The sequence below is a fragment of the Eriocheir sinensis genome, chromosome 61 (assembly GCF_024679095.1).
Source record: "Eriocheir sinensis breed Jianghai 21 chromosome 61, ASM2467909v1, whole genome shotgun sequence".
NCBI classification, from domain to species: domain Eukaryota; kingdom Metazoa; phylum Arthropoda; class Malacostraca; order Decapoda; family Varunidae; genus Eriocheir; species Eriocheir sinensis.
The window spans coordinates 10,926,832-10,941,831 of record NC_066569.1 but is presented as its reverse complement, the minus strand read 5'-3'; the positions used below and the strand labels follow the sequence as shown (position 1 = coordinate 10,941,831).

The window sequence follows — 15,000 nt, the reverse complement described above, 5'->3', positions numbered from 1 at the left end:
TGTCTGTCTATTTTTCTATCCATTCCTCTGTGTCTATATGTTTGTCTAGCTTTCCATCAACCTCCCTGTGTGTGTGTGTGTGTGTGTGTGTGTGTGTGTGTGTGTTTACCTCCGGCAGTACTCGGACTCAGTGTCGGAGGGGGTGGTGTGCGGCGAGGACCCTTCTGCAGACCCTGAGACAGACGCCGCCCCCTCGTCCTCGAGCTCAAAGTCGGACCCTGGCGGAGACAAGGGAAGAGTTATGACGGAAATACGGACACTAAACAAACAAAAAAAATATATATATGGACAGTTCGAAATATACATAAACACAGAAATACAAATAAATATACATAAATACACTTGGAAATATACATCCTAACCAGAAACACATAGAGGAATACAATGAAATATACAGAAAAAATATATATAAATACTCATATGTCTGTGTGTGTGTGTGTGTGTGTGTGTGTGTGTGTGTGCGCTGTCTGTATATCTATCTGCCAGTGGAAAAGATGTCTGTGTGTCTGTCTGTCTGTGGAAGAGCTGTCTGTATATTTATCCATCAGCCCTTTGTACGGACTTACCGATGGAGGTCGTTCGCAGTCGGTTGTGGAGGCTGTTGAGGCGACTGAGCGGCGACCAGTGTGGGGGTTGCAGGCTGTGGTGGGAGTGGTGGAGGTGGTGGAGGTCGCTGTCCTGCTCACTCTCGACCTCATCGCTGGCGTTGGTCATGTCAAAGATCTCGGTGACTCTGACCTGGGTGGAGGTGAAGGTGGAGGTGAGTGGAGATGAAGTGGAGGTGAGTGGAGATGAGGTGGAGGTGAGTGGAGATGAGGTGGAGGTAGTGGAGATGAAGTTAGTGGAGTTGGACAGCACAGAGATGAAATAATGAAGATGCTGGTTAACTCTTGCATCAGGGAGTTGGACAGCAGAGGGATGAAAGAGTGAAGATGCTGGTTAACTCTTGCATCAGGGATTTGGACAGCACAGGGATGAGTGGAGATGCCAGTTAACTCTTGCATAAAGGATGAAAGAGTGAAGATGCTGGTTAACTCTTGCATCAGGGATTTGGGCAGCACAGGGATGAAAGAGTGAAGATGCTGATTAACTCTTGCATAAGGGATGAAAGAGTGAAGATGCTGGTTAACTCTTGCATAAGGGAGTTGAACAGCACAGGGATGAAAGAGTGAAGATGCTGGTTAACTCTTGCATAAGGGAGTTGAACAGCACAGGGATGAAAGAGTGAAGATGCTGGTTAACTCTTGCATAAGGGAGTTGGACAGCAGAGGGATGAAAGAGTGAAGATGCTGGTTAACTCTTGCATCAGGGAGTTGAAACCAGACACAACCATTCAACCAGGCAGACCACAACCATAGAAATAACCACCTCTTCAACCACCCCTCCCTTCCCAACCTCACAACCCCTCCTCTTCCTCCCCCCATCTCACAACCCCTTTCCCTTCCTCCAATCTTTTCTCAACCCCACCCCACAACCCTTTCCCTTCCTCCCCTCACCCCAGCACCCCCTCCTCCTCACCTCATTGTTGTCGTCGAGGTAGTAGTACGCCATCAATGCTTCCTGGTGTGTTGTCACGTCCAGAATCCTCTCGAAGGCGTCCTCCCCGGTGAGCGATTCCGTGCTGTACGCCTCCAGGTTCGACAGGTCCGGCAAGTCAACCACGGACGGCCGACGCGACACAGCACGCGACACAGCCCTCGACGGCCCTCTCGATGGCGCCCGGGATGGTGCGCGCGACGGCATGCGTGAGGCGGCGCGTGACACAGAGCGAGAGGCACAGCGCAGGGCAACCTCGGCCAGAGCTTGAGACTCCAGGGCCATCGCGTCAATGTGGCTCTGTGGCATGCCCTCCCTGCGGCCATGAGGGGTGGGTTAGGGCCATGGATGGGTGACGCAATTCTATAGATCTTGCCGACATATGACAGTGTAAACAAGGGAAAGATATAAGTAAAACGAAGGACTATAAACTCCACGACGAGAGCCTTACATTGTGTCCAGGTCCAGCGTGAAGTCGAAGTTCTGCTTGTTATGTACGTGCTGAGCCTCCACATCGCCTGTACACCACACACAGCAGGCACACAGCAGAAGGGGATACACGTTGATTGCAGGGGTCAGCAGGAGCATACAGATTGGTCACAGGGAACAGCAGAACAGCCAGAAGTTAGCAGAAAGACCCAGGGACAGCACACACAGAGCAGGGGATAGGTGTCGATTGCAGGGATGAGCAGGAACATATAAATTGATTGCAGGGAACAGCAGGAGATACCAGAAGTCAGCAGAGGTACCCAGGGATACACAACACAGCAGAGACCAGCAGGATACGAGTTGATTGCAGGGTACGGGGAACAGCAGATATCAGCAGGCCAAACAGCAGGGTACACAGGTTGATTGCAGGGGATATACAAGGACCAGCAGAGACCAGCAGGGTACATATGTTGATTGCAGGGTACAGAACAGCAGGGCCACAGCAGGCAGGGAGAAAGAGAAAGAAAGAGCGTTACGTAAGGGTTAGAATCTCAAGGTTGGTTTTAAATCCTACGAGTCAGTTATGAAGAGTGGAAAAAATATGGAATGCCTCAAGTGATTTCCAGACTTTCAACTTTATCTTTTGGTTCCTGTGAGGTTCTATATATGTGCGTACAGCTTTATGCAAATTGGGTCACATAATTCAAGCTTTACTACAAGACTACTGAGAGAGATAATGGAAAAAGTATATACAATTCAATACAGTGGATTTACAAGGCATAGTATTGATGTAACTCTTCCACACACACACACACACACACACACACACACACACACACACACACACACACACACAGAAACGAGGATAATATACAAGCTTATACATAGGAAGAGAAACATAACATACACACACATACATATATACAGAGGTTAGTCATACATATCAAGAAGGTATGAGAGGTATTAGTACACTTTTTATTGTGTTGATATACGTAATACATGCAAGACAGACACAGAACAGGAGACACAGAGACATGAATAGACAGAAATACGGACAGACATACAGATAAGAAAACACAGACATTGACATTATAATTATTCCTTAACATATATAGGTAGATAGATAGATAGATAGATAGAGAGAGAAGTAAATTAAGAAACTGAGAGAGAGAGAGAGAGAGAGAGAGAGAGAGAGAGAGAGAGAGAGAGAGAGAGAGAGAGAGAGAGAGAGAGAGAGAGAGAGAGAGAGAGAGAGAGAGAGAGAGAGAGAGAGAGAGAGAGAGAGAGAGAGAGAGAGAGAGAGAGAGAGAGAGAGAGAGAAGAAAAAGGAAATAAAAGAGAAAAATAGACCAAGAAATAAAGGAAAAAAATATAATAAAACGAGAGAGAGAGAGAGAGAGAGAGAGAGAGAGAGAGAGAGAGAATAAAAAGGAAATAAAAGAGAAAAATAGACCAAGAAATAAAGAAAGGAAAAAAATAAAATAAAACAAGAGAGAGAGAGAGAGGGAGGGGAACCAAACGATAAACCGAGAGAGAGGAAGCGAGCGAGAATTTAGATCCCAGAGCAGCCTTGGGCGAGAGCAGCAGCAACAGTGACGGAGTTCTCCACCACCGAGGCGAGGAGGAGCGCAAAGATCTCACTATCGTTGACCTCCTCGACCTCTTCTAAGACCTGGCTGGGGGGGCGTCGAAGGTCACATAGCGCGTTCAGGACATGATTCGAGTATGGGAGGTCATCCTTGAGCCCCCTCCTCCTCCTCCTCCTCCTCCTCTGGGTCACTGTCGCCCTTGAGATCGTAGCGAGCGTTGTCGTTTTTTCCTTCGGTTCTGTTTCGGCTGAATTATTTTTTTGACGCGACTTTTTTCGTTGTTGTTGTTGTTGTTGTCGTTTTGCTGTTGTATTACGTGGGGATCGTCGGAGGTTGGTGGTGATGTGGGTTCCTTCTTCTGGTGGTGGTGGTGGTGGTGGAGGCATGCATGATAGGGTTTGTTGGTTAGAAGTGGAAGAGGAGGAGGAGGAGGAGGTGGGGAGAGGTAGAAAGACATACTATTCATAACATAATATTAGGAGGAGGAGAAGGAGGAGGAAGAGGAGAAGAAGAGAGAGACAACACAAAGAAACAAACATACGAGTAAAAAAAAACAAAGACAAACACTAGACATACAGAAATCTCTCTCTCTCTCTCTCTCTCTCTCTCTCTCTCTCTCTCTCTCTCTCTCTCTCTCACACACACAGACACTATAATGAGTCTTCCAGGCCATGACGAGTCCAGCTAATGATCAGACCATGGTGACTTACAACCAAACACACAGACCCCAACACACACACACACACACACTCTCTGACCCACCTGAGAATTGCGTGATGGCCAGTTGACAGGAGAACTTCGTGTCGTTAACGTGTCGGTGGCGGTGGTGCGGGTGGCGGAGGAGGGAGGCTGGGGAGGTGGTGCGCAGGAGTGTCTTGACCAACGCGATGACCTGTTTCGCCAAGCTCTGGATGCCGGTGGCGGTGGGCGCGGACTGCATGAACCTGTTTGGAGGGGAAAGAGATGAAGGAAAAGAGTGGATGAAGGAGAAAACGCAGGAAAACAAAGAAAATAACACCCAAAACAAAAGAAAATCACCAAAATTCAACCACCCTCTCGGGCCCTCACCTCAGATATGCCGATCGAATAAGCGATATTCATAGGAAGGACGTAGGAACAAAGAAATTAACAGCTAAAACAAAAGAAAATAACACCCAAAACAAAAGAAAATCACCAAAAATCAACCACCCTCTCGGGCCCTCACCTCTGATATGCCGATCGAGTAAGCGATATTCATAGGAAGGACGTAGGAACAAAGAAATTAACAGCTAAAACAAAAGAAAATAACACCCAAAACAAAAGAAAATCACCAAAAATCAACCACCCTCTCGGGCCCTCACCTCAGATATGCCGATCGAGTAAGCGATATTCATAGGAAGGACGTAGGAACAAAGAAATTAACCGCTAAAAACAAAAGAAAATCACCCAAAATCAACCACTCCCTCACCTCAGATACGCCGAGTACGCGATATAAAAAATTAATGAAGAAAATAACGCACTAAAACAACGCGAATAACAACCCAAAACAAAAGAAAATCGCCAAAAAAATAGAAAACCACCAAAAAACAAAAGAAAATCACCCAAAATCAACCACTCCCTCACCTCAGATACGCCGAGTACGCGATATAAAAAATTAATGAAGAAAATAACGCACTAAAACAACGCGAATAACAACGAAAAACAACAGAAAATCGCCAAAAAAATAGAAAACCACCAAAAAACAAAAGAAAATCACGAAAAATCAACCACTCCCTCACCTCAGATACGCCGAGTACGCGATATAAAATTAAAAATCGAAAAAAACCTCCACTCTCCCTCAGATACGCCAGTACGCGATAAAAAAATTAATGAAGAAAATAACGCACTAAAACAACGCGAATAACAACCAAAACAAAAAAACAAAAGAAAATCACGAAAAATCAACCACTCCCTCACCTCAGATACGCCGAGTACGCAATATCCATGGGTAGAACGTAGGGTAAGGTAAGAATGGACAGCAGCTTCATGGACTTGTGTTTGAAGACCCAGTTGGTGAGCTCCGTGTTGGCCTTGTTGATGGCGTCCTGCAGGATACTACCCACAGCCTCGGGGAGCTGGTCAAGGATGGCTTCCTACGAGGGGGGGGGGGGGATAAGGGATGTATAGGATGAATGGGAGGAGGATAAGGATAGTAGAGATAGGGAGATAAGTGTGATAGAGAGGAGGAGGAGGAGAGAGAAGAGAAGGAGGGAAATAGAAGAATAGACGATAAGGAATTGATAAAGATGAGAGAGAGAGAGAGAGAGAGAGAGAGAGAGAGAGAGAGAGAGAGAATGATACGGTGAAGGGGAGGGTGTGATAAGGGAGTAGAGAGAGAGAGAGAGAGAGAGAGTGCAAGGGTGAAGGAGGGAGAATAAGCGAGATAAGCGTCTCTCTCTCTCTCTCTCTCTCTCTCTCTCTCCTTTTATATAACTTTCTGTCTGACGTCAGAGGAAGACAGGCTTAAAGAGATATATAGATAGATAGATAGATAGAGATAGATAGATAGATAGAGAGAGAGAGAGAGAGCAATACATATACACAAACAAATAAATAAATAAAAGGTAATATCATCCCACCTTCCTCTGCTTGCTACAGTCGTTACAGTTGTCGTCCGGCCCGTGGTGTTCGTGGTCGACCTTCACCACCTCCGGGGACTCCTGGGAACAGAATTATTAGGCTATTATTATTATTATTACTTCTATTATTATTGCTATTTCTACTATTTCCTTTCTTTCCATCTTTCTTTGTTTCGTTATTTGTTTCGTCTTCCTCCTTTTCCTTTTCATTCTTTTCATTTCATTTCCCTTTTTTTTAGAATTGTTACGTCTATTATTATTATTATTAGGCTATTTTTTCTTCCTTTTCTTTCTTTCTTTTTCGCCTTCCTCTTTCTTTTCCCTTTCATTCTTTCCAGTTTCTTGTTTTTTTTTTCAGAATTATTACGTCAGTTATTATTATTAGCCTACTGTTTCTCTTTCTTCTGTTCCTCTTCTATCACGGTCTGTCGTCATTTGCATTCTTTGCATTCTTTTTTCTCTGTCTCTATTCTTATTCTTTCTGTTTTCTTCCTTTCCTTCAGAATTATCACTACTTTTGTCAGTCCTGTCATTATTACCGTTTCTTCTTTCTCCTTTTCCTCTTCTATGTAGTCGTACTGTTACTACGTGGTTCCGCCGGTCATTGGCAGGTGTTCTTCCCTTCCCTTATCTGCGTGTAGGGACGTTCCTTATCACGGTCTGAAGGTTGATGAACGAGAGCTGTTCTACGGAGGCACACACGTGTACGCTCTCCCTCCCTGCGCCATAACTGTATGCTCATAGCTACGGTTACGTCCCCAGTGGTCATGAAGGGGGTCTAGGAAAAACCTAAACATGCTCCTCCCCTAATGCATCCCTTTTTATCTCCTTTGTCCCTCTGTCTCCCGCATCTCTTTCTTCTACCCAGTAATTTCTGTCACTAGGGTCAAAATGTTCCCTCATCCTCCCCCCCTCGCCACCCACTCACGGTGAGGTTGAAGCTGGACTGCACGGCGAGGCATCGGGTGCACGAGATGAGGTTGTTCCGCTGCAGGAAGTCCAGGGCGTCGTTGAACCCTTGCTGGCACATCTTGCTCAGGACATTCGGGTGTGGCGGGAAGAGGATGCGGGCGAAGCGGTACAGGTTCTCCTTGCTGAGCTCAATGCTGGTGTTGGCGAGGTTGACCTGAGCGGGGGAGAGGTCAGAGGTGAGGTTAGGTGGGTGGTTACGAGTGCCAAGTATAGGGAAGGGAAGGAAGTATAATTATTTGGGCTATCATTTCTTATTTAGCTAACTATCTATTTACCAACATCAGTCAGGCAATACTAAACAATTACGTAAGAACAGTTAGCTTTAAAATAACATTAACCGGTAGCAAAAAAGTGCATAGAGCTTTTAAAAGATTCTGACACTAAGATTATAAATATATCTAAGTTAAACCCTTAGAATTCATTTACGTGCAATTGCAGAATCTAGCAAATGGATTTAACTAATAGTCCTCTTAAACCTTACCAATAGCATAAGTAGATTAAACATGTCATTCAATATAATCATCTTTGCAAGACTACTTTTTAATATAGTATCTGTTATCATGTCTACAACTCTTTCTTTCCAATCCTACAAGCCTATCTTCATCAACACCACAACCCTATCTTCTCAATTCTACAAGCCTATCTTCTCAATACTTCAATACTAACAAAAGCCAGCATGCAGTCAGGAGGTAAGGTATAAGAACTGTACATATAAGGTCAGTGTCTGATACTCACCGTTCAGTTCCTCTCTTGTGTGGGGTCTAGCGGGGGGCAAGCAACAACAATAACGATTAGGACCAAGAGAGGGTATTGAGGGCTTAGTCAAGAGTCAAAGCAGAGAATAAGTTTGTTAATATTACAGCAAAAGCAAGCCAGTACACACACACACACACACACACATTACCTCCTTACACATACATACACACGCAACCTCCCGAAATTGACCTCTCTATCGGCCACCTCTTATGATTCTTTTTTAGGAGCAGCGAGTAGCGGGCTTTTTTTTATTATTATTGTTTCCTTTTTTGTGTGCCCTTGAGCTGCCTCCTTTGTTGTAAAATAAAAAATAAAAATAGCCTCTTACACAAAGGTAAAAAGAAACATATAATAATAGAAAGACCCGATAGACTGAAGATGACATGAAGGGAAAGCAAAAAAAAGAAAAATAAATTAATGTTCTTCTCTTTATCTTTATCAAATCACCTCTTTTTTTTCTTCCTCCCTTTCTCTTCCTTCTTATCACTCACTCCCTCATTCTCCATTCTTTTTATCTCCCTCTGTGTCTGTCCTTCCGCTCCCTCGGATAAGAGAAGGGGCGACAACACTCCATGATTAGGTGACTCACGGGTGATAGTCTACCCGGATACACACACACACACACACACACACACACACACACACACACACACGGTACCTTCTTACACATACATACACACATATAGCTAACCATACATACACACACACACACACACACACACAGAGATATCCACACATACACACACACACACATAATACAAAATTATACGTACATAAAAACACACACTCACACGAAACCCACATACACAAAACTCAAGACGCACATGAAAATTCTATGTATATGTATGTATGTATATATGTATGAATGTATAGTAGATTTTCATTCATTAATATACCACAAACTACCACTACTACTACTACTATTACTACTATGAAACAAAGAACCACAGCATGCCGCCCACAATAAGACCCAATTAGGAAAGGGCAGGTGAGGGGAGCTAGGTATAGGAGGCGCAAGGGTGACACAATTAGACGTAGGTAATGAGGCACAGGTGTAAGGGACAGGTGTGCATGTGTGTGGAGGGAAGGACAGTAACATGTATAAGACTTGTTTTCGTCCTTGATTTCTTCTTTCTTCTTCTTATGGTGAATCAGTGTCTATTTCTACTTTCTTTCTTGCTTGTCTAAATTATGCTATGCTATGCTATGTTATCTCTCTCACATTTATCTCCTCCTCCTCCTACTCCGTCTCCCATCACTCTCTCTTCCTCTTCCATCTCCTCTTTCCCATCTCTCTTCCTCCTGCTGTTCCACCTAAATCCTTTCAAATCTCTTCCTTCTCCTTCTTCTTCTTCTACTCCTACACCCATCTTATCACTTCTCTCTCTTCCTTCTGCTCTTCCTAAATCATTTCCCTTCCTTTCCCTTCTCTTCCTCCAACTCCTATGCTTTACTTTCCCTTCCCATCTTCCATCTTTCCCTCCTCTTCTTCCTTCCTACCTCCCATCTTTCTCTCCTTCCTTTTCCCTCCCCACATCACTCTTTCTTCCTTCCTACCTCCCATCCCTTCTCTTCCTCCAACTCCTATTCCTTACTTTCCCTTCCTATCTTCCATTTCCCTTCTTCCTCTTCCTTCCTGCCTCCAATCTTTCTCTTCCCCCTTTTACGCCTTCCTTTCTCTTCCTCACCTCACTCTTTCTTCCTTATCTCTCCTCCTCCTCCTCTTCCTTCCTATATATTACCTCCCATCTTTCTCTCCCTCCTTTTCCCTCCCCACTTCACTCTTTCTTCCTCATCTCTCCTCCTCTCCCCGTACCGTGACGAGGCCCGCCGTGGTATCCTTGGGGCAGATGTCACTCTCGCCGCAGAAGGGGCTGACGGTGATGGTAGCGTGGTTCACCTCCGGCAGATTGTTGGTGAAGCCGCCGTCCACGTACCGCACGCCCGCCACCTTCGGACACGCCCACCCGCTGAACCCGGGGATGAAGGCCGAGCACAGCAGCCCCTGGGGGAGGTTGGGGTGTAGGGGCATGGGGGAGGCTACTGGGAGGGGGGGGGGTAAGTGGGTGTGGAGGAGGGGTCTGTTTTGGTCTTGGCCGAAAACTACTCATATCTACTCAACTATCTGTCTATCTATCTATCTATCTACTCATTCATACACTACAGTGGTGAATAGAAACACACACACACACACGCACACATACACACGCCAAATATATACGCCACAGTCAGTTACGTTCTTACGCAAAACTCTACGTCGAAGAATATACGCTTGCTGGCCTGTGTTCTCGCATCTAGCATCAACCCAGCTTGCAACCACACGCTCTGGGCTTCCATCTTCGCGTCTACCATCAACCCAGCTTGCTACAATACGCACTCGCCTTCTATCTTCGCGTCTACCATCAACCCAGCTTGCTACAACATACTCTAGTACCCTCCCGAGTTTCGCGCTACACCTGAGAAAGAAAGCACAAAACTCGGGAGGGTATTGTATTATTATTATTAGCCTTCCGTTCTCGCGTCTACTACCACCCCAAGTCCCTCCCGAGTTTCGCGCTATACCTTAAAGAAAGCGCGAAACTCGGGAGGGTATACTGTCATTATTATTACTAGGCTTCCGTACTCGCGTCTACCACCACAAGTCCCGCCCGAGTTTCGCGCTATACCTTAGAAAGAAAGCGTGAAACTCGGGAGGGTACTGCATCACTAGACTATTATTACAAGGCTTCCGTGCTCCCGTCTACCATCATCCCAAGTCCCTCTCCCCCGCCGTACCGCTGCCCAGCCCCGCGCGGCATTCTTATCCCTGGGGCAGATGTCCACGTTCCCGGCGAAGGGGCTGACCGTGATGGTGTGCGGGTCAAGATGCGGCAGGTTGTCACTCAGCACCCCATCCAGGTACCGAACCCCGCGGCACAGAGGCGGCACCCACCCACTGAACCCAGGCACCCAGCACGAGCAGAGAATGGCCTGGGGGCGGGTGTGGGTGTGGGTGAGATATGGGTGAAGGGGAGAGAGTTTGTGGGTGTGGATATGGGCGTGTGAGGGTATGTGGGCGTGGGTGTGAGATGTGTGGAATAAGAGTGCGTGTGTGTGGGCGTGGAAGCGGGGGTGAGGTGAGATGAAGGGACAATAAATGAGGCGGTTTGTGGGCGTGCGTGCGGGGTGAATATGAAATCAGATTAGAAAAGTGGGTGCGTAGGCGTGCACGGAATGGGATGGGCGGGAAAAACAGTTAGTGGGCGCGGAAGCCAGCGTGCGTGTGGGCGGGCGAGCGGAAAAAAGGAAAAAAAAAAATCATGCAAGAAAACTTCAATGCAAGAGGCGAAGAGGCGAAATGAGAGTCAGCACAAGGGGGCGCGTCGCTACACTCACTCACTCGCTCGCCCCCTATACGATCCTTCCTATATACAATCCTTCGTGCAAATTTAAAGAAAGAATCCTTCATGCAAAATTAGAGAAAAATCCTTCGCGGGAAATTTAAAAAAGTCCTTCGTGCAAAATTAAAGAGAAAATCCTTCGTGCAAAATTAAAGAAAAAATCCTTCGTGCAAAATTAAAGAAAAACCCCTTCGTGGGAAATCAAGAGTCCTTCATGTAAATTTAAAGAAAAAAAACTTCATGCAAAATTAAAGAAAAATTCCTTCGTGGGAAATCAAAAAAGTCCTTCATGCAAAATCAACCCAAGCATCACCACCACCACCACCACCACACCACCTGCAGGAGGCCGGGGGAGGGCGCGTCGCGGGGGCAGATGTCACTCTCGCCGCAGAAGGGGCTGACGGTGATGGTGTGCCGGTCCAGGGAGGGAAGGTTGTCGCTGAAGCCGCCGTCAGCGTACCGAACACCGCGGAACGTCACCGGCGCCCACCCGCTGAACCCAGGGATGAAGGCGGAGCACAGGATGGCCTAGGGGGCGCGGGGGGCGGAACGGGGGGCACCGGGGGGAGAGGAAGGGGGTGACGTGGGGATTAATGAGGTGTGGGGTGTTGAATTATTGGTTTTGAGGGGTGACTAAGAGAGTTAAGACGTTTATAAAAGGATTGGGTTTGAAATAAGAGTTTTGGGGAGAAAGGAGTTTCGAGTTACGTGAAAGGATTCTGGAGTGAAGCATAAAGGGATTGAGTAGTGGAAAAAGAGGTTTGAAGGATAAATAAAGGGATTGAGTGGTGGAAAAAGAGGTTTGGAGGATAAGTAAAGGGATTGAAGGGGAAATAAAGGGAATTTTGAGGTAGGGAAAGGGGTTCTGAGGTAAGGAAGAGGTTGTGGTAGCGGCGATAAATAAAAAAAATAAAAATAATAAATAGCAATAAAATAAAATAAAGAATAAATAGCTCGCACGTCCACCTTTGAATAATAATAATAATAATAATAATAATAACGACTCTATCAAACGTGACCTGGAAGATAAAATAATTACACACACACACACACACACAAACACACACTCGCACGCACCCACACACACACGCACGCACGCACCTGACCTTGATTAATCTCATCTACCTGTCCTTCATCTCACCTGACAAGACCAACAAACACACAAACAAATTAAAGATAAAAGTAATTACAAGTGACTTTTGAACCTCGTGATAATAATGATAAAAATAGTGATGATAATGATGATGATGATAGTGAGTTAGTTGATGTTGTTATTATTATTAATTCTATCCCTTCTTCCTCTCTTTATCTCCTCCTCCTCCCTCTTCTTCCTGGAACCTCCTCCTCCTCCTCCTCTCTTCATCTCTTTTTCTCTCCCTTCACTTCTCTACCTCCTCCTCCTCCTCCTCCTTCTTCCCTTTCTTTTCCTAATTCCTTCTCTCATATTCCTCTTTCTCTTCCTCCTCTTCTCATTCTTCCTCTCTAATAATCTTCCTTCTCCTCCTCCTCTAACTCACTTTCTTCCTCCTCCTGCTCTTCCTCTTCCTCCTCCTCTCATTCTTCCTCTTCCTCCTTCTCTCTAATAATCTTCCTTCTCCTCCTCCTCTTACATATCATTCTCTCTCTTCCTCCTCCTCCTTCTCCTGCTCTTCCTCTTCCTCCTTCTTCTCTCTAATAATCTTCCTTCTCCTCCTCCTCCTCCATCTAATTCCTCTCTCTTATACCTCCTCCTCCCCCTCCCCCTCCTTACATGGATCAGCTCCTCGCGGGTATCGAACTGGGACAGGAGGATGTTCTTGCCGTCGCTGACCCGCGTGACCGAGATGAACAGTCTGCCGCTCACGATCTTGTGGGCGTCGTCAGGGAGCACCTAGAACAGCAGTAGTAGTAGTTGTAGTAGTAGTGGTAGTAGTAGTAGTAGTAGTAGTAGTGGTAGTAGTAGTAGTAGTAGTAGTAGTAGTAATAGTAGTAGTAGTAGTAGGAGGAGGAGAAGGAGGAGAGAGATGGAAAAGGAAAGGAAAGAATGAAGGAAGAAAAAGATGGAAAAAAAGAAAAAAAGAAATATAAATAGATAGATAGATAGGAAGTAGTAGTAGTAGTAATTGTAATAGTAGTAGTTCTCTTTTCCTTCCTTCATTTCCATTCTTCCTTCCTTCCTTCCTTCCATCTCTCCTCTTAACGTAATCTAGCCCTTCTTTCTCTCCTTCCACCTTTCCTTCATCTCAATTCTTCCTCCTCCTCCTCCTCCCTTTCCTTCCTCTGCCTCCCTCGCCCCATACCGCCTTTCCTCCTGCCCCTCTCTCTCTCTAATCTAACCTAACGTAACTTAACCTAATCTAACGTAACTTAACCTAATCTAACCTAACTTAACCCAATCTAACGTAACCCAACTTAGCCTAATATAACGTAACCTAATCTATCCTAACTTGACCTAATCTAACGTAACTTAGCCTAACTTAACCCAACTTAGCCTAATCTAACGTAACCTAACCTAATCTATCCTAACTTGACCTAATCTATCCTAACTTGACCTAATCTATCCTAACTTGACCTAATCTATCCTAACTTGACCTAATCTAACGTAACCTAACCTAATCTATCCTAACTTGACCTAATCTATCCTAACTTAACCTAATCTAACGTAACTTAACCTAATCTAACGTAACGCAACTTAGCCTAATCTAACGTAACCTAACCTAATCTATCCTAACTTGACCTAATCTAACGTAACTTAACCTAATTTAACCCCTTCCTTCCATCTCTCCTTCTCTTTCTCCTCCTACCAGCCCAACCTAACCTAACCTAACCCAGCCCAACACAAGCCTTTCTATACTCACACTCAGCAGCCCCTCCCGTAGTAGTTTCTCCACGTTGAAGGTCGGACTGAAGGGCCCCAGCGTGCATCTCCTCGCCTCCGTGGCAGTCTTTAGCACTGACGAGGTGATGATGCCTGCAGAAGGGGATGAAGAAGGGGGTGTTAGGTGATGTGTATGGGGTGGGAGAGAAAGGAAAGGGAAAGGAAACATGGAAATTCGGAAATGCAGGCAACAGAAAGTAAGGGAAGGAAACATGGAAATTCGGAAATGCAGGCAACAGAAAGTAAGGGAAAGGAAACATGGAAATTCGGAAATGCAGGCAACAGAAAGTAAGGGAAAGGAAACATGGAAATTCGGAAATGCAGGCAACAGAAAGTGAGGGAAAGGAAACATGGAAATTCGGAAATGCAGGCAACAGAAAGTGAGGAAAAGGAAGCATGGAAATTCGGAAATGCAGGCAACAGAAAGTGAGGAAAAGGAAACATGGAAATTCGGAAATGCAGGCAACAGAAGTAAGGGAAAGGAAACATGGAAATTCGGAAATGCAGGCAACAGAAGTAAGGAAAAGGAAACATGGAAATTCGGAAATGCAGGCAACAGATAGATTACTGGGTCATTAGGAGGTTGCCCGCTCGGAAATGCAGGGAGAGAAAGGAAGAAGGAATATAGAAGGAAAAGATAAAAGTAAAGGTTCGTGCATACGCTAAGCTACGCGTGGCTCCGGTGCACATCTCCGAACCCTGGACCTCTTTATTTTTTATTTATACAACCTAACCCTTGTCACACCAGCCAGGGTTCTCTAGGGCAGTGCGGATATATCATACAAAAAAATAAACATACATACACACTCTCCCTAAGCTGATCTATCTTTCTTTTTTTTTTCGTGCCCATCTCCGAGCCCTGGACCTCTTTTTTTTCATTTATA

At 45.5% G+C, this 15,000-nt stretch overlaps 1 protein-coding gene across 5 annotated transcripts in view; it reads right to left on the bottom strand.

The window, feature by feature from the left end:
* Positions 1–15,000, bottom strand: part of LOC126986477 (1-acylglycerol-3-phosphate O-acyltransferase Pnpla3-like) — a 36,064-nt gene that overhangs the window by 3,237 nt on the left and 17,827 nt on the right. For 2 of the 5 annotated variants that reach the window (XM_050842693.1, XM_050842695.1), the window contains exons 3-13: positions 14,097–14,209; positions 13,010–13,129; positions 11,596–11,787; positions 7,080–7,277; positions 6,152–6,232; positions 5,490–5,665; positions 4,317–4,498; positions 1,988–2,054; positions 1,519–1,852; positions 567–738; positions 110–218 (exon numbers count right to left, since the gene is read on the bottom strand). In XM_050842693.1, the coding sequence (XP_050698650.1) occupies positions 110–218; positions 567–738; positions 1,519–1,852; positions 1,988–2,054; positions 4,317–4,498; positions 5,490–5,665; positions 6,152–6,232; positions 7,080–7,277; positions 11,596–11,787; positions 13,010–13,129; positions 14,097–14,209 (1,744 nt within the window). Of the gene's footprint in view, positions 1–109; positions 219–566; positions 739–1,518; positions 1,853–1,987; positions 2,055–4,316; positions 4,499–5,489; positions 5,666–6,151; positions 6,233–7,079; positions 7,278–9,695; positions 9,885–10,654; positions 10,850–11,595; positions 11,788–13,009; positions 13,130–14,096; positions 14,210–15,000 lie in introns of all 5 variants that reach the window. The other 3 variants (XM_050842691.1, XM_050842692.1, XM_050842694.1) reach the window with 3 other exon arrangements.